The 18,711-nt window shown below is 43.5% G+C and overlaps 1 protein-coding gene and 1 long non-coding RNA gene across 2 annotated transcripts in view; one reads left to right on the top strand and one right to left on the bottom strand.

Moving 5' to 3' along the window:
- RERE (arginine-glutamic acid dipeptide repeats) overlaps positions 1-18,711 on the bottom strand; it is a 421,706-nt gene that overhangs the window by 122,262 nt on the left and 280,733 nt on the right. The window contains 1 exon segment of the mRNA XM_023258065.2: positions 3,679-3,727. Within this exon segment, the coding sequence (XP_023113833.2) occupies positions 3,679-3,727 (49 nt within the window).
- Positions 15,421-18,467, top strand: LOC102899303. The gene is made up of 2 exons (XR_440848.5): positions 15,421-17,176; positions 17,644-18,467. It is a non-coding gene; the product is annotated as an uncharacterized LOC102899303 (long non-coding RNA).

Below are 18,711 nucleotides of genomic sequence, written 5' to 3' on the forward strand. Positions count from 1 at the left end.
GTGTGTATTATGCTACCATTTATCTAAGAACAGAGGGTCGGGGAATAAAAATAAGAAGGAAAAATCAAAACCTTAAATTAACAAAAACAAAAGCAACAAGTGTCCATCATGGAGAGAAGGAACATGTGGAGGGGACAGATGTAGTCGACTTTCTTGAACATACTTTTTCCTTTGTATGTTTGACTGTGGGGCCATGTGAATAGCCCTACGTAAAAACAAAATGAAACTTAAAGAATGGTAATCCTTAAAAACCATAAGGCAAAATGAAATAAATGCATTAACTACACAGTAAGTTGATTCCTCTCTAGAAATTATTTCAACCAACTTTAAAACACATTATTAATTTGCCCACACAGCCCTAGTGGGATATATACTACGAAACCACCCCCCGCCAAAAAAAAAAATAAATAAATTGCAAGCTGTTTTCAATAACCATATTGTTTGCAGCAGTGTAAGTATTATTATCTTTTGTTATTATATATGTATTATGGGATTAAAGCAAATGAATAATGATGTTGGTGTCATTTGAAAATGGGATTTGAGACATGGGGAAAAGATACAGACAAATGAAAGAAAGGTAGGATTAAATATAAAATCCAGATAAAAATTTGAATTGGAATTAGAAATATCAAAAGGAATCTACAATGTATCTTTAAAAAATATATAAGAAAAAGGCCTATTTCTTTTTCCTGAAAAGGCCTAGAAACAAGTAACCAACCAACCCAGTAACAATGAACACCCCAGTACCCAGTCAAAAAATGTCACTTCCCAGTAAAACAATAAGGGCTCCTATGAGAAAAATTTAATTCTAGATCTAGGGCAGGGACTGTACAAGATGAGACGTTAAAATGCCATACCAGTTAAAGGAATCCTACAAAGACCACTGAGATCCGTCCAGTCGAAAGGACACAGAAGTTAGCAGGAAGAGGCCCCTACTGGCCCCAGATGGATAATTTAATCATCAGTAAGAATAAGGACAATGCGGGGGCGCCTGGGTAGTTCAGGGGGCTATGCGTCCGACTTCGGCTCAGGTCACGATCTCAAGGTTTGTAAGTTTGAGCCCCACACCGGGCTTGCTGCTGTCAGTGCAGAGCCTGCTTCAGATCCTCTGTCCCCCTCTCTCTCTGCACATGCCACCCCCCCCCCTTCCTGGGTGTGCGCTCTCTCTCTCTCTCTCTCGCTCTCTCAAAAATAAAAATTAAAAAGAAAAAAAAGAATAAGGACAGCTGGTTAGCAGATAACAAATAATTTAAAATCCACTGGTGACCACTGGAAGACGTTGGGGGAAACAGTATTTTTGAAAAGTGGTAAACAGAAGGAAGGAATTGAACATTTATCTTGCCTTTCCTCTGTGATTCAGGTAATCAAATAGTTGGTAAGGGGAAAGCTTCATTTACTCGCCTAATAAATGAAGGAGTGATACGATTAGAACACCACCATTTTGAAGGGTACATCGAAGTAACAAGCCAAGGCAGCAAATCACCCTTACAAGGACACGCATAACCTCCTGGTAGACAGACACAGCACCACCCACGCCAGAGGCAGAGGACCAAAGGAGCATAGGATTAAACTTCTAGATTTTAACTACTCATTTGCAAGATATGCCAAGGACACGGGACAAGTCTAATGACACATAAAGATGCAATCAGCCAAATCCAGACTGTGGGACACCCTACTGGACAAAACACTCACCTTCTTCAATACATACACTGAGAGAAGGGGAAAATAAGAACAACAGACGAATTAAAAGAGATTTAAGAGACCTATCAACCACTTGCAACGCATGGCTCTTACTCACATTCCAATTTGAACCGTAAAAAAAAAAAAAAAAAAAAAAAAAAAAGACAATTACAGAAATCCGGTCCTGGCGGGCATTTAAGAAATTGCTAATTTTTATTAGGTGCTACATACAGTGATTTTGGTTTTTGGAAAGGGCTCTTATCTTTGGGATATTTACAAGTAAAATGATAGATTTGTGAATCATTTCAAAATAATAGTTGGAGGGATGTAAGGAGAATAAATGAAACAAGTTTGATCCTAACTTGGTAGGTGTGAAAACGGAGTAATAAGGATCAGGGTATTTATTGTACCATTCTTTCTTGACTTTTACATGTGTTAATGTTGTGCCTAAAAAGAAATTAAAATTTTAATAAGGAAAATACTGCCTATTAAAAAAAAAAAAGTCCTTTCATATTTGGTGTTCCAAAACATGTCTTGTTGGGAAAAAAAACCCACAAAGCCTAATAAAGATATTTAAAATCTGGTACAAAATAAATGAAGGTATACAAAAATCCAAGCATAATCTAAGTATAAAAAAACCTAAGCAAGAATTTAAGTATCTTTTACTTAAAAACCACTCTTTCTGTTATGGCAAGGCAAAAAATCGTAAAATAAAGCTTTCGTACAAAGATCTCAAGACTCTAGAAACACAACGGGGAAGAAGAAACATGGGTGGGAAAATATGGTGGCAAGACGGCAGAAAGAGGGACGTGTAGTCACAGGGAACCAGGTAAGGACTAGATCCCGATTAGACTGGAACTCCTAGGCCTGAAGGCACAGAAAATACAGTTGAGAAGTGGTAGGCAGATGCCCTAACAGGCCACACCAAGGAAAGGGTTGTGCGGGGACAGGGCGGGCAATAAGGGGAGTGATCACGTGCAGCATTTTTTTTGCCGGTCTCAGTTATAATCGTAGTTCTGGGATGCAAAGTGTCCACTAGAAATTAGATGCCCCTGTTTCTGTGTTTTGACTTTAATATTCCCTCCCTTCTTCATTTCTTTCTCATTACAGAGCTAAAATAGATTCTTAGAAATATGAATGACATATAAGAAATGCTCAACGTCCAGACAGAAAAATGAACAAGTAAACAGACTACTGAAACCTCTCTGTCCTTACAAAGTGGGGGAAGGAGGAAAAAAGAGACTGATGTCAAACATGACACTAAGAGTCTCAGTAAACTGAACAAAATAGGACACAGGCCCTGACACAACAAGCTGCTGACAAACAAAGAGCCTAACCATCTGGACTCTTCTGAAGGACAGGGGTTATTAAAAAGTTAAAATGAAAGTACGTAGGGACCAAATGTCCATCAATAAATGAATGTATCAACGAAATGTGGCGGTATAAACAAATGATGAAGATTCAGCCTTAAAAGGAAATTACATTCTGGTTTGTGCTACGACAGGGGTGAATGAACCCTGAAGGTCTTATGTTACGTAAAAGAAGCCGGACAGGAGGACAAGTACTGTGCAATCCAAGGATATGAGAAACCTAGGGCAGTCAAATTCGTGGAGACAGAAAGCAGGACAGGGGTTACCAGGGGCTTGGGGAGGGAGATGGGGAGTTAGTGTTTAATGGGTACAGAGTCTCAGTTTGGGAAGGTGAGAAAGTTCTGGGGGTAGATGGTATGGTGGTGACGACTGCACAGCAACATGAATGTACTGACCAGCACTGAAATGTACACTTAAAAATGTTTAGAATGGTACATTTTACATTATATGTATCTTACCACGATTTTAAAAAGTATTGACGATCAGAAAGAAAGAAAAAAATCTCTGTATTTATATGACATTCCCTTAAGCGTAACAACAATTCTAAGTTGCTGCTCAACAGAATCAAGGGCCAGCAGAATAATAAGAAATAAAACTCCATCAGAGAAGCTACTGAAATTTGCTTTACCTGATGGCTAGGACCAACACGAATTTCTCCCTGGGTGCTGTTCAGCCTCCTGTCATGGAAAGAGCAGATTAGGTTAGCACCATATAGTTCAGGCATAAACATTCACACATTTTTTCAAGGAAAATAATTCACTTGAAATAAATGAGGGATAAAACAGGAAGAATTAAGTTCCCCACGCCCATACACATCTCTAAAATCTCTTTCTTCTAAAAAAAATCCCTGACTGCAACTCCCCGTCTTGAGTACCTACCTATACCATTGGTCCTTCACACCTCAGAGGGAGGTACACTGCTACGGTACAACCCCAATAGAGGTTTCTTCTTTTCAAAACATTGCTCGTGCCCTACTGTAAACCTTACTAAAAGATAAACAAGATATGGGGGGCCCGGGTGGCTCAGTTGGTTAAGTGACCGACTTCGGCTCAGGTCACGATCTCATGATCTGTGAGTTCGAGACCCACATCGGGCTCTGTGCTGACAGCTCGGGGCCTGGAGGCTGCCTCGGATTCTGTGTCCCCCCCCCCCCCCACCGCCCCGCTCTACCCCTCCCCTACTCATGCTCTGTCTCTCAAAAATAAACAAACACTAAAAAAATGTTTTAAAGATGAGCAAGACAGCTATGGTTCCTAGCACACACACTGGGTCACTCATCCATTCAGCAAATATTTATTAAGTACCTATTATATGCTCAGAACTGGCCTAGATGTTGTGGATAAAGCAGTGAACAATACAGTGTCCCTGCCTAACTGGAACTTCTATGCTCACTTGGGTATAAAATAAAGAAACAAATAATAGGTTAGATGATAGTAAGGGCCAAAGAATCAAGCAGACAGTGAATGATGAAAGATTTCCCCAGTTCTTTACACAGCACAGACAGGAGAGGCCTCATTAAATAAAGCAGAACAAGCAGAGATGGAAAAGATGTGTGGGAATGAGCCCAGCAGGTCCAAGAGGTGGAAGACTTTACTTCGTTTCTAGGTCATTCTCACCGCACCTGCTCACCCTCCCTCGCTCTAAATTCTCACCATCCAGGGTCCTTTTAGAAGCCACTATTTCTGTGAAGCCTTTCCTATCTCCCCATTTCACCCCCCAACGCCCGCAAAGGGTGGACTGCCTTCCCCTCTCACTCCTTCACGAGATGCTGACTGAGTGCCTTTCTGTCCCAGCCTCGCACAGGGCACCCACTGGGGCACAGGGCCGGATGAAGAAGCGCAGTCCCAGCTCCCGGTTCCTGTCAACTCTGAGTCACGACGGACCGTGGGCTACCTCAGGACGCCCCTTCTGTGCCCAGGGACAAATCTGCCGTGCTGTGCGGCCACCTTCGCGTCTGCAGTAGAGCCACGGAGAAGGCCGTGCCACAGTGAGAGCCGCCGACGGCTACCGGTGGACTCGGCTGTGCTGCGAGTGTACAAACAGCACAGGGGCAGAGAGGCTGCCGGTCTCGGGTCTGTCCTCCGCAGAGCCGGCACCCCCATCATCCCACGGAGGTTGTTAACATGAATTGTGGAAAACGATTACTTCCTTCAGGCCTGATGCTTTCTTCTTTTGACCCAACAATTTTTCTCACGAAGAGTCTTATTTCGGGAAAGCGGGCAAGAGAAACGACAAAGGAAGGGAGGAGACTAAACCACAAGGGAAGAAGACACGTGGCCCAGTTCTTAAGAGACTTACTCTCCAACTACCCAGGAGGTGGCATCACCCCACAAAGCCACAACAGGTCCAATCGCTACATTTACAGTCACAGATCATCTCAGGAGGAACAGGGTCCAAAAATGCCCAGGGAAGTGATCAACACCAGGCAGGCTTCACAAGGAGATGACAGTGCAGGAAGTGGTTAATTTCCAACCCTTCACCTCTGAAGGGAGCACACAGCAGGGCAAAACAGAGGACTTCCCAAGGGCGAGTGTGGGGGGGTTCTCTACAGAAGTGGGACGAGGTGGGGAAAAAAGTCTGCACTGAGTGCTGGTTTTGATCTACAAGGCATCTTCGTTTCCCCACCAGGAGAATGGTGTGCTGAAAAACAAGTCAAAAGATGGACTATTCTAGTAGGTTCATGTAGGAATAACACGCTGTTTTAGGAGGTATGAGAGGAACCACACAGGCCAGGAGGCTATTTTAATCATGAGTACTTTAAGAAAAACAAGCAGTCAGCATTACCAACCCTTTCCCTTCCAGCTTGTCTCTTTCTGTCTCACAACCAGCTCCGAGCAAAACCAGCTACCAAAAGCTCTCTCCTCTACCTCTAGATACTTTCCAAACGCTCGCCTGCCTACGAGCAGGTCGAGCCAAATGCATCATCTGAGAAGGTTTCGGCCACAGCCCATCCAATAACTTGTGCCACAGCTCAACCTGCAGGTTCTTCTAGAAGGTCTAGGCCATGCCAAGGTTCTCAAGTGGGTGTCTACGAAAGCATTTCCCCATCACTGCTACACACACACTGCTAAGTCCTTGACAATTCTAGGACAAACATTCCTGGGTTGTTTTTAATTTAATTTTTTCCCTTTTTTTATTTCTTTGTGTGTTTTTTTTTTTTCCTTTTAATACCTTCATCAGCCAGTATTATCAAAATTAGCTCAAAAACGTGCCACAATAATAAAACAAACACTTCAAATACCTTATTGAATACAACTACTTGTATCCCATTGATTTGTACAAAATAGGTTGATAATTGTTAATACTAATAATTATACAAAGAAAAGACAAAGGTACTGAGGATCTTAAGAGCCTAAAATGGAAATTGTTTCTCTCATTTTTGTTTCTATCAATGAATGGCACTGACAAGGTCAGTAGTTTAAAAAGCCCAAAATAAAACAAAGGACCTTTGAAAATTAGAAATCAATTTTTACAACAAAATTATTTCTCAATAATTTCTCAGATGCAGTATTTCTCAGATGCAACTTTTCTTTTTTAATTTTTTTAACGTTTGTTTAGTTTTGAAGGGCCGGGGGAGGGGCAGACAGAGGGGGGGTGGGTCACAGAATCCGAAGCAGGCTCCAGGCTCTGAGCTGTCAGCACAGAGCCCAAAGCGGGGCTCGAACCCACAAACGGAGCCAAGTCGGACGCTTAACCGACTGAGCCACGCAGGTGCCCCAACTGTGCGCAACTTTCAAATACTGGGGTTTCATATAGCAAGAGATACACCAAACTTATTTTTGAGGGGGATGAGGATCCGAGGTAAGCAAACAACGGCCTTAGCCTACTGTTTGCAGGACCTCCTGAATACAGAATAAATGGCAGAAATGTTCTTTAGGTCCAAGATAAAAAGAGGCTGATAGCAACATGCCCGATCAGAGAGAACTGGATGCATGTGACAGAAAAACTGTCAGCACATGAACTGGAGGTGAGAGACCAGAAAGAGGCTTCCTGGGAAACGGCCAGTACCAGGCCTATCCACGATCCGCTGTGCAGTCACCGTCCTCCCCTCTTCTGACAGCACCCGAACTCTACCTTAAATGACACGTTCCTCTCCCGCTGCCTCGTTGCTCCTCCCTTCTGACTGCGTGCTCCTTCTGTCAGAGGACGACACTCTGCTGTGGCTCATCTGGACATTTCCCTCCACCCACTATGGGCCTGTAAGCTTCTAGAGTAGAGGAACTGATGCTCATCTTGTGGGTCCCCCAAAATCTACTACACTACCTGCCTGGCATTATTATGCATTCAGGACAAATTTAAAGTTCCCTGGTGGCATGAATATTTCTAGACTCCTAAGCTCTAAAACTTGACAAAAATCACCAGGAATTATTATCTAAATGCAGTATCAAACAGCTTGTGAAAAACACTCTTAATAATCGCATGCTGGCCAGTACATACTTCCTTTTCCTTCTTAACACAGCAGTTCCCAAACTTTTGGTCTCAGAAACTCTTCACAGTGTTTAAGTTACTGAGCATTCCAAGTTATATTTTTGAAAAAGTTCAAAAAAACATTTTATGTACCAATAAGCACATCACATATTAATATGTAGAACTTATTCTTATGAAAAAATTGTTTATTTTTTTAATGTTTATTTATTTTTGAGAGAGGGAGAGACAGAGTGCAAGCGGGGGAGGGGCAGAGAGTGAGGGAGACACAGAATCCGAAGCAGGTTCCAGGCTCTGAGCTGTCAGCCCAGAGCCCGACGTGGGGCTCAAACTCGTGAACTGTGAGATCATGACCTGAGCCAAAGTCAGATGCTTAACCGACTGAACCACCCAGACACCCCAGAAACTAAATGGATCTAAACAAACAACAACAACAAAAAACTTAGAAAAACAGAGGCACCGTTTTACATTTTTTTGCAAATCTAATTCAGGACTTAACAGAAGACCACTGGAGCTTTATATCTGCTTCTACATTCAATCTTTTGTAGTATGTTATCTTAGTTAAAGTATATCAAGAAAATCTGGCCTCACAAAGATTATAGTTGGAAAAGGGAAGGATATTTTAATAGTCTTTTTGATAATTATGGATATGATTTTTTATACTACCCCAAAACTCAACAAGTGACCATTCCTTAAAGGGTTTAACACAATGTGAATCTAAAACCTTACCTTGCCTTGGACTCTTTTATGTTAAAAATCCATTAGTCTGTCTTGGCCTTTTAATGGATCCTTCTACCCAGACCTGATTTTTGTGATGCCATGCACAATTTAGATGGAAATTATGAGATGCCAGATTTATCCTTCAATTAATGGCAACGATAGCCAACACTTGAGTACTTTCTATCTGTTCTAGGTGCTCTACAGTCTCATTTCTATGTATTCATTCATTAAGTTAATATTTTGATATTAACGAAAGCATTAATAGTGACAGTCACAGAAATTCAGATCTTGTTCTATATTATGTTTGAAATAACACACCTACTGAAGAGGTTTAGGTTTCTGTTTGAGGCACGGCGTTGCTTAATTAATACAGTAGGTCTGGGCAAAAACAGGACGGTCACCAATTAAAGAAGGAAAATCCAGACCAAGGATGGTGTACAAACAAGGATGGTCTCGGATAAAGAACACTACATACGAAGTAAGAGACCAAAGACGGAAGTCAATCTAGGTACACCCTTATCTTTGCCTCAGGGTTTTCACATTCATTGTCTTAAATTCAGATATCCTGCAGTTGTATGAAAACACCAGCAAAACAACAATGCTAGTTATCACTTACTAAGTGCTGTTTATGCCAGGTACACATTATTTCATTATTCCCAGGACAACCCTATAAAGCAGTACCTCCACTTTATAAATAAAAATGACAGCACTAATTGTCATATTAACAAACATATACAGTGGACATTTACTCCATACCAAGCATTCTAAGCTAAGCAAATTCTTTATATTTTCTTATCTAATCTTAAGGATGACCCTGTAAGGAAGGTACTATTATCATTACCTGTCCAGAGAAGGAAACTGAAGCTGAGAGTTACGAAAGTGCCCAAGATTACAGCTACCAAGTGGAAAACCAGGATTCAAACTCAAGTTTAGTTGACTCCAAAGTCAGAGCTCCCATAATGCAGAGCGATTAAATTACCAAACCAAAATCACACAGTTACATATAGAACCAGTACGAGAAGCCCTACCTATCCTCTATCCTTTCCGTAGCTTCATTTCAAGCACCAAAGCAAGACAGAATTATCAAAAGAGTTTCTGTTTGGTTTGGAAATCATGTTAAAAGAGAAAACCTATTATGAGGCCAAGTTACATAACACTGTCAAAGTAACAAAATTAGAGAGATGGAGAACAGATTAGTGGTTGCCAGGTGTTAGGAATGGGGGGATGGGGCGGCGAGAGAGCGGGAGGTCTTTGTGGTAACAAACAGACCTCAGTGATGCAGTGGTTACATAAAGTACACGGACCATACACACACTGTACTAACGTCCTGTCCAGGCTCTGAAGCTGTGCGATGGGGGAAAGGAGTAAGGGGCAGGTACATCGGAGCGGTCTATAGTACCTTACATCTCTTACATCTTCCTGCGAAACTAAAAAATTAAAAGTTTTTAAAAGGTCAAAAGAGGTGGTTTGGCTGAATGATGTATTACAAACAGACTGGAGAGAAGAAAGCCTGACTAAATGACTAATAGATTCCCCTCCGATGTACTGCAGACAACTGAACAAGTAACCGAAGAAAGGAGATTCAAGGAATTAACTCAAGTCACATAATTCTTTTTTCTCTGTGTTTACTAAGGGTTCTGATGTGAGCTCATCCTTTGTGAGACATCCCTAACTGAATCATAGTACAAAAAAAAAAAAAAAAAAAAAGAGGAGAGAGAGAGAGAGAGAGAGAGAGAGAAAGAGAGAAGAGAGAAGAAAAGAAAAAAAAATTGTCACCAACCTCACCAGCAAGGAGGCATTTCTCTGTGAGGCTAATGTAAATACTATATGTTTTTCAAACAGTTGAGGTTCGGTCCCCATTATTCTACAAATCTTTGCTTTGGACTATGAAAATAGTCTCAGAAGCCAAATTACAACAATAATGGCAAGTCACTGTGTTTATTCCTGGAGTATTAAAAAAAAGAACGAAATTCATTGTATATGAAATCTGATACAAAAGAAATCCATGTAACAAAGCAGTATCCATGGCAACTACAACTTAATATTTCAGTCCTCTTCAGCTGCAGTGGATTAAATAAAATGACAAGATGTTCCCTTTGAAAAGTAACCTGTTACCATGGAAACATTTTAGTCTAAGAAGTAAACAGGGAATGGACAGAAAGGAGCAGGAAGCCTGTAACGGAATATCAAAAAGGGAGAAGCATCTACGCAAAGGAGATGAGAAAGCCGGCTGGCCAGATGCAGGGTGGGAGAGGCGAGGGTCTGGGGAGGAACCTTCACTCAAGACACCCAAATATCTCTACCTGGCTGCGGTCACTGCTTCAGATGAGGACTTGAGTCCACAGAGGAGGAAGAGGGACAAGGGCACAGGGTCCAGGGGAGAAGACATGAGCTGGCAGAAAAGAGGCCTTTTACAGGGAGCCGGCACGAGTTCCCATCATAAACCCAGAGCTGGTCCCCAATCCAAGCCCAGCACGTAACAGCAGTGTGGCCTGCGGCCCACTCCCCAAAGCCTGGGACTGTGTAACTCTCCAGTCAGACCCCTTTCTCTGCAGCTAATGTTACGTGTGAATGAAATCACTATGCGATCTTCCTGTACCTATCCTCCAGGTCACAAGGCTCAGAGAAGAGGTCATTCTTATCTTTTCCATAAGGTGTTCAGTTGAGCAGGAAGACTGACATGAAATCAACACAAAGAAGCCTCTACAAACTCTATTTACTAGCTCATTCAGAAAGCGATCACAGAAACAGACTGTAGGTCCAGAGCAAATACACCAAATTTTAGGAAAATCGAAAGGCAATTTATCAGAATCGCTTTTTTTTTGTAAGAAGGGTTGTGGGCAGGAGTGAAAATGAGACTGATAAGAAAGAAAACTAGAATAGCATGCAGGGTTTCTCAGATTTCTCCAGCATGAACACTTATGTCCAAAGCAGTCTTTAACAAGTCTGAAATATCTTTAAAGTCTGACAGAGTATCGTAAAAACCCATATACATTTTGTATGCTATTCCAGAACATACTCCCATTTGTCTTAAGAAACTCCCCAAATCTGAGTAAGATCACTGCGCTTTGTACACCCTGAGATGCCCCACGACCGTGGCTCCCCACGACTGGGAGGGAGGAGATAGCACATACACCTGAGCCTAGATGCTCAGGGCCAGGGGATGAGCACAGACTTCAGAGTCAAAGGAAGATGGGTTAAAATCTCAGTACCAAAGTTTTATTAGCTTCAACGTGATCTTAAGGACACAATTCGACCTCTCTGAGCCCGTTTCCTCATCTGTGAGATGAAGTTCATGATGACTAGTTTGCAAGGTTGCTACAAAAATAAAAGATGATCTACGGAGAGAAGCAGCATCGTCCTGCTGCACAGGGGCCACTGCTATTATTAGCTCTAAGTACTGGTGGCAGGTGACAACAGGAGCGAATTCTCTACCAGGAGTTCCCAGAGCACCACCTACTTCTCTTCAGCCCTCATCACAGGCACAATCTTATATGCATTTTGTGTTATTATTTCTTTCAATGTGCTTAGACTGAAAGCTCCATGCAGGTAAGGAACTGAGTCTGTTTTTTAGCTCACCATTATATCCCAGGGCCCACTGGCACTCACTGAATATATTCTAAATGAATAAATGACTCCAGTATTTTAACTCAACTATCGTTTAGTCATAGACAGCAACTAAGCACTTTGATGCAAAATTAAGCCAAGTCACGTGCGACAGAAGGCTAGCCCTCCTGCCCAGCGGGAAGAATATTTTGAATGAATACTGAATTAGAGAGAGAGAGAGAGAGAGAGAGAGAGAGAGAGAGAGAGAGAGAGAGGTGGAGAATCCATCAACAACTGAAAGACTTAATGTTCCAATTTGCATACACAAATGCAAAGGTCAAATAGAAGCCGGTGAAAATCTCAAATCAGAGTATCTTAGATTTTCTTTGATGGAAAGTTCCTTAGAGGCCATGTGATCTAATCGTCTGGCTTAACAGAAGGAACCAAGGCCTGAGGAGACAAAGGTGCCCTTTTGAGGGGCCACACTGAGTTAATCAGAGAGGATTCCAGGCCACTGAAGTAGTTCTCCTTTCCAGAGTCCCCTCTAAACACAAGTCAGAGTCCAGAACTAAGAATTTGGGCATTGGCTGAGGCATGAGAAGAATGTCCATGCTGACAATAAGATACAATAAATGTGGCCTCTAAACAAAGTACACATCATGGAAAAAATGGGCAAAAAAAAAATTGTTTTAAGCACATGAAAAAGGATCTCATTTCAAAAATGGTCACCACAGCCCAACACAAAGCTATATGCACAAAAATGATGCTTTGGAAAACAGACTTATTTTTTAAATCCCACGGTGATTGAAATAATTTATGAAGCAGCAATATTTGAAGATTAAGCCGATCTCCTGACCAAAAATGTTGCTGGCTTTCTGTACACTAAAATCACACTTTATAAAAACAGAAACATAGCATCCCCAGAAAAAGAGGGAGACTGGACTATTAGTAAGTATGTCCTCAATGCATGTGTGAACCTTTCTTTGTTCCCACTAGGAAGTCTCTGGGAAATACTATGAAAAACATGACCATTGCCCTATGCAATGTGGTGGTGTAAGTATGGGGGTGGGAGGAAGAGGGGGAGGAGACAGCCTTCACAGCATATTCTCTCTCTCTCTCTCTCTCTCTCTCTCTCTCTCTCTCTCTCTCTCACACACACACACACACACACACACACACACACACACACACACACACACACAATCAGGAAGAGGTAAGAAAGGAACAATGTTTAATGCCGAACACACTGAATGTTTTACACAGCATGGAAGTAAAGCTTCCTATGTAAAACACCCAAAGGGCAAGAGAAGAAAGGAGATCAGTAAATGGCAGTTAAGTACACTGATCACTAATTTAATTACCATAACACTTTACATTGTCTTAACTAGACTGACAAAAACTATAGATGTTGCTGAGATAACCATACCCACATGAGATTGTAGACTTGGCCTTGGAATTAATAAAAATAACACACTGAGCAACTGAGTGCCAAGCACTTTCATAAGTGTTTTCACCCCATCTTTACAACAACTGTGAAAAATCATATTTATCTGATTGGAGATACGGTCATGTGGAAATATGACCCATGAGAACACGGAAATTGAGAGTAGTATATAAACTCATCCAGTGTCACAGCTCGTCCAGTGTCACTAATTGGGTGGAATTTGAACCATACCATCTAGCTCCAAATCTACTCTTTCCTCTTACCATCGACACCACTGATTTATTCAACATACTTACATCGGAGGCCCATTTGGTAGGCTCTCCAAAAGGAACTAAGGCTATAAGAACAGATGTAGCCCACGCCCAAGAGACAATCAGTCACTGTATAAGTGTGTAAGTATACAATGTATAAGTCAGAGAACTCTGACAGAAATAACGTCTAATTGTCTCAACTGAATTAAAATGAACGGTTTTAGCTTAGACCCAAAGTATCAAAAGGTATACCAGAAAAGATTAGTTTTTTTCAGATCTGCTTTTAATGTGCAGATGTGCAGGAACCTGTATTCTCCCCTATCACAAACTGCTCAATACAGAGGATCATCAGTTTGTGGGGAAGACTCGTGAATGGACACAGATTCGTGAAATTCATTACTTCAAATCTCCCTTTAAGCCTGTATTTTCTATTTTCTCTCTCATTCTGGCTGACGTTTTTTTTTATAGCTTTAGAATAAATGCCTCTCCGGCAGAAAGACAGCTCAGTTCAGTAATGACCAAAAAGTAAAGTGGAAAATGAAAAATGAATTCAGAAGGAAGAAGGATCAGGAACAATGAACAACTGGAGAATCACAGACGTGGTGAACATCAGGTCTCAGGTGTACCAGAGTCTTCCCATCCATAGCTAACGCACCAGACAAGAATCTAGAAAGTGGTCAAAAACGGAGCTATGTTATCAGCAGATTCACAGGCACTGCAAAATGTCTGTTTTATGGGAATGCTTTAGGGGCGCCTGGGTGGCTCAGTCGGTTAAGCGTCCGACTTCAGCTCAGGTCATGATCTCACAGTTAGTGAGTTCGAGCCCCGCATTGGGCTCTGTGCTGACAGCTCGGAGCCTGGAGCTGCTTTGGGTTCTGTGTCTCCCTCTCTCGCCGCCCCTCCCCCACTCACAGTCTGTGTGTGTCTCTCTCTCAAAAATAAACATCAAAAAAAATTTTTTTTAAGAGGAAGGAACACTTTAGGTTTAAGCCTCAACCTTGGACTCTGATTCAAGATTCTAATAAAATGACAAGAAAAGCTAAAAACAAGGCAATATTTTTTTTAATTTTTTTTCAACTTTTTTTATTTTATTTTTGGGACAGAGAGAGACAGAGCATGAACGGGGGAGGGGCAGAGAGAGGGAGACACAGAATCGGAAACAGGCTCCAGGCTCCGAGCCATCAGCCCAAAGCCCGATGCGGGGCTCGAACTCACGGACCGCGAGATCGTGACCTGGCTGAAGTCGGACGCTTAACCGACTGCGCCACCCAGGCGCCCCAAAACAAGGCAATATTTTGATGAACTTTTATTTTTACGTTCTGTTGGAAACATATGCTGTCCATGTTCACCAACATTTCCCGCTACTCTGAAGTACAACAGGAGGAGAGCCCGAGGCCAAAACGAAATGAAAATCTTTCCGATGCCCAAGCTGTGCGGGCCCTGGGCAGCTTCAGGAACCAAGAGAATGACCTTCCGTGTGCCGTTCGTTCAGTGCTACCACCACCAGACAAGCACAGAAACCCCAAAGCAGGGGATGGCTGGTCAACAAGTAACGTTCTATTTTCCCAAGACAGGAAAACACAGAACAAACGCACACGACACAAAGAACAGCCCTTGTGACCCATTTACCTGATCTGAAACACAAAAATCCGACTCTGGACAGCAGTGGTAGCTACGAGTCCTCGCCATCGGACTAGGCGGCTACACACGAGCTCACGAGTGCACATTTGTATTAGGCCGGGCCAGGCTGGCCGGGCCAGCAGGAGGAACCTGACCGGAGCTGATTCCTGAGCATAGCTTCCAATTCACGCTTTATTTGCTAAACATAAAAAAGTTGAAGACCTGGAGACCCTACAACAGAAAGGCAGTTCCACAACTGCTTTCCGGACGAGTATTCTCCTGACTCAAACGAGGATTTTCTGAAACGAGTCTTGGGTGTTAAGTGCCTCGGGGCCTAGATCCTCTTGTCCGGAGAGAGGGTAATTTTAGGCTTACAAGAGAAAAGCAGAAAGGAAGAGTATTCTGAATGGAGTGAAATGAGACAAGTTCCAGAAGCAACACTACGTGGTATGGGGAAAAAGTGCCCCAAATTCCCAAATGCAATGTTCAAATAAATGTGATCACTGGGAAGACAGTCCTGGTATCAACAGGAAAAAAAGATCAAAAATAGTGATAAATGCACTACTCCAAATTATCCCTGTACAATTAATTCATCCCCTTAATCACAATCCCCAAACTGAACCTGCTGGAAGCCAGATCGTATTTGAGCAATACGGCCAGTGGCTAGAATTCACCCTCGCCTTCCTTACAACTTTCTACCAAAATCAGGGGCCTCCTCCGACTAGAGGTGAGTACGCACGGCTCCACGTTCACAGTGCACGACGCACAGCTTACGCTCGGAATCTCTCCCCGCGTCATCAGTGGCCCATGAATTGCTTCCCTATCCTATGGGCATCTTCCAGCTGTCCGTTCCTCCCTACCGCGTACTTCCTCCATTCATCCTCACAGACGCACAGTAACTTAAGTGTCACTTCAAACATTTTTTCCAACTTTCGTCTGAAGAAAAAAGGGGAGACGAACCAAAGAGGGACAACTAATATCACCCACAAACTTCACGTACTATCTGGGTAAGAATTCAACCTTCCTAAATCTGAGTAGTGTGACCGGCTCCCTACGTTCACCGTGATGAGAGGCGTCTGTCTGAGCCCTGGCCGCACACGGGACACACAAAAACACCGTAACTTCCCCTCCCAGAAAAGACTCGTGTCGGGCCCATCGAGCGGTGGGCACAGAAACTGGCCCGGTCAGTGCTCCACCTTCTCCTCAACGCCTCTTTTTACTCTTCTCCTACAGAATTCACACGTCACCCACCAAAATGCACACACACCACAAATGCCACCTTCTGCTGAAACAAACAAAATCAATATAAACACGATACCTGGAATCTTAACTTCTCTCACACACGTCACCGCGTACAATTTTTTTTTTAATTTCCAAGACATTTTCCCTAAGCTCTGAAAAGAACGGGTTCTTTCCTTTTGAAGCAAGAGAAAACGTGTCTAAAAAAAAAATCCATTTTAAGGTGATAATGTCGCGACCGTAATCCACAACTGCTTCCTGCGTGTGTCAAAACGTAGACACTATTTCATTTCCAGACCTCAGAAACAGATCACAAGAAATATAATTTGCTCTGGCAAACAGGCTCTCAATCAAAACAAGTTCCACCCACCTTCAAAGCAACCAATAGCTGCCCACCTACCACCCTTCCTAAAACATCCAAACAGAGCTGCTCTTGGGCCCAGGCATTCCCTCCCCGCCACACGGCAACGGAACGGCCGGCGGGCGGGCTTGCCCCGCAGGTGCCCGACGGCAAGCAGGCTCGGCGCCGGGCATCCGTGCGGGACTCGGGTGGAAACTACACCCCGAGAGGAAGAGGGGAGGGGCGGGGAAGGGGAGAAGCCCGGGGACGGCAGGACCCACGAGGTTCTCCATCTGCCGAGGGCGGCCCCGCGCAGACCCCGTTCTCAGCGCTGACTTCGGGCCTCGCGACACCACCTACGTGGCCAGCCGGGGCCGAACGGGAGGCTCTCGGGAACATGCACCGTGAATGATGAAATGATTCAGAAACATCTTCAGAAGTCAGAACGAGCAGCCAAACCCACCACTGTTCCGGTGAGGCCAGAGGGAGAGAGCCTACCTGCAGGGGCTGAATGGATCATCCATGACTAACAGAGGCTCTGGTGAGTCTAGCTGTGTCCCTGAACCTCGACTTACTGTCAAAACTCTGCCCTTTTCTACTCTAACAACTCAAAATGGAGGCACATGCAGTCTGAGAGACCTCACAGAGCTTTCACTGAGCTTGTGCTATGACCTAAGCCTTCACGCAGAACGCAGAAACTTCCCCCTCACTCTGACAGGACTGAGCATGTGCTGTGACCCTCCCTCATCCATACACTGTCTCTCAACGCAATCAATCTCAACCCTGCTGTTTCCGTAAATAAAGCCCAGCCAACAGACTGCGGCTTCTCCTGCAAACCAAGCTAGTGTGCAGGGAAGCGGGGCCTCGGAAAGGGGATCCGAGACGGCCAACCCCGGGGAGCCCGGCGAGCCGCACCGTCCACAGGCTTCAGGCAGCCGCCCTGCCCTGACGAGGCGGCGGCAACTTTTGTCTGCCCCTGCTTTCTTTTTTCACTGTGGTTTTAAACAGCAGGGTCTTCAAGAGGAAACAAGATCAAAAGGTCCACGGAGAGGAATGACCATATACACGGCGAGTGACCAGAAACCGCAGCGCACTTCTAAACGTGCCAGTAGCTTCCGAAGGGAAACCACCCCACGAATCTCGTCTGGAAAACTTTGTAAACGTTTGGGGAAAGGCCGCACAAACGATCCTGGCAGAGCTGTGGAGTCCTGGGTATCGTCACAGCTACAAACACAGTGTAGACGGAGAGCAAGCGGGGTAGCCGAAGCATGCTGCGTTTTGTGCAAAGAGCCTAATCTCCCTTCAACGAGCCGCTCTAAAATTGCCTCAATAACAAATAAAAACATTTCCTGAAGAGATACGAACCCAGTCGGGCATGTCTCGCTTGAAGAATGGACTTGTAACACTAAGAAGGGTAGGAAAGTTCAAACCAAGAGGGCAAAGGACACCTGGCCACAAACACTCGAGCGTCTAAAAATCTCACTGGAGGTCTCCCGATTCAAAATTCTAGGCAATGGTTTACAGCATTGCCCATGAAGCTAAATTCATTTGCAATTTAATCAGAAAAGATTTCTCAAGCCACGTCAACAAGGCCACACCATCCGCGTCATACTGAGCAACGTATCCGTATCGTCCACAGTACCGGCCAAGACATTTTCTGTTAAAATCTTTAAAAACACGTTTTGTGCCCTCTCCCCACAACCTCCACCTCCAGCACAAAGGCAAACTGGGCTGTCAGCCACGTAAGATATTCTGGCTCTGGAGGTAAATGCAAGCTTAGTGTCCATTTGCAAACTAAGAGATGATTCTATGTAAGATTACTCAGTTATGATTAAAAAAAAAAAAAAAAAAAGGAAAGTAAGACCATGAAACTCCCGAAAATCCACAAAGGTCCAGAAAGAGTAGGAAAGAGCAGTGCCAACTGCGCTTCCCACAAATATAACAGGGTGTGAAGAAATTAAAACCCGCTTAAGAGAGTACTCAGCGTCCTCAAGTTTCCTAAAATAAATGGAGGACCCATTCCATTTCTTTAGTATCCCTGTTTTTGCTATCAAATAAACTTATATTCTGAGACTG

The sequence above is a fragment of the Felis catus genome, chromosome C1, assembly GCF_018350175.1.
Source record: "Felis catus isolate Fca126 chromosome C1, F.catus_Fca126_mat1.0, whole genome shotgun sequence".
Classification (NCBI taxonomy): Eukaryota; Metazoa; Chordata; class Mammalia; order Carnivora; family Felidae; genus Felis; species Felis catus.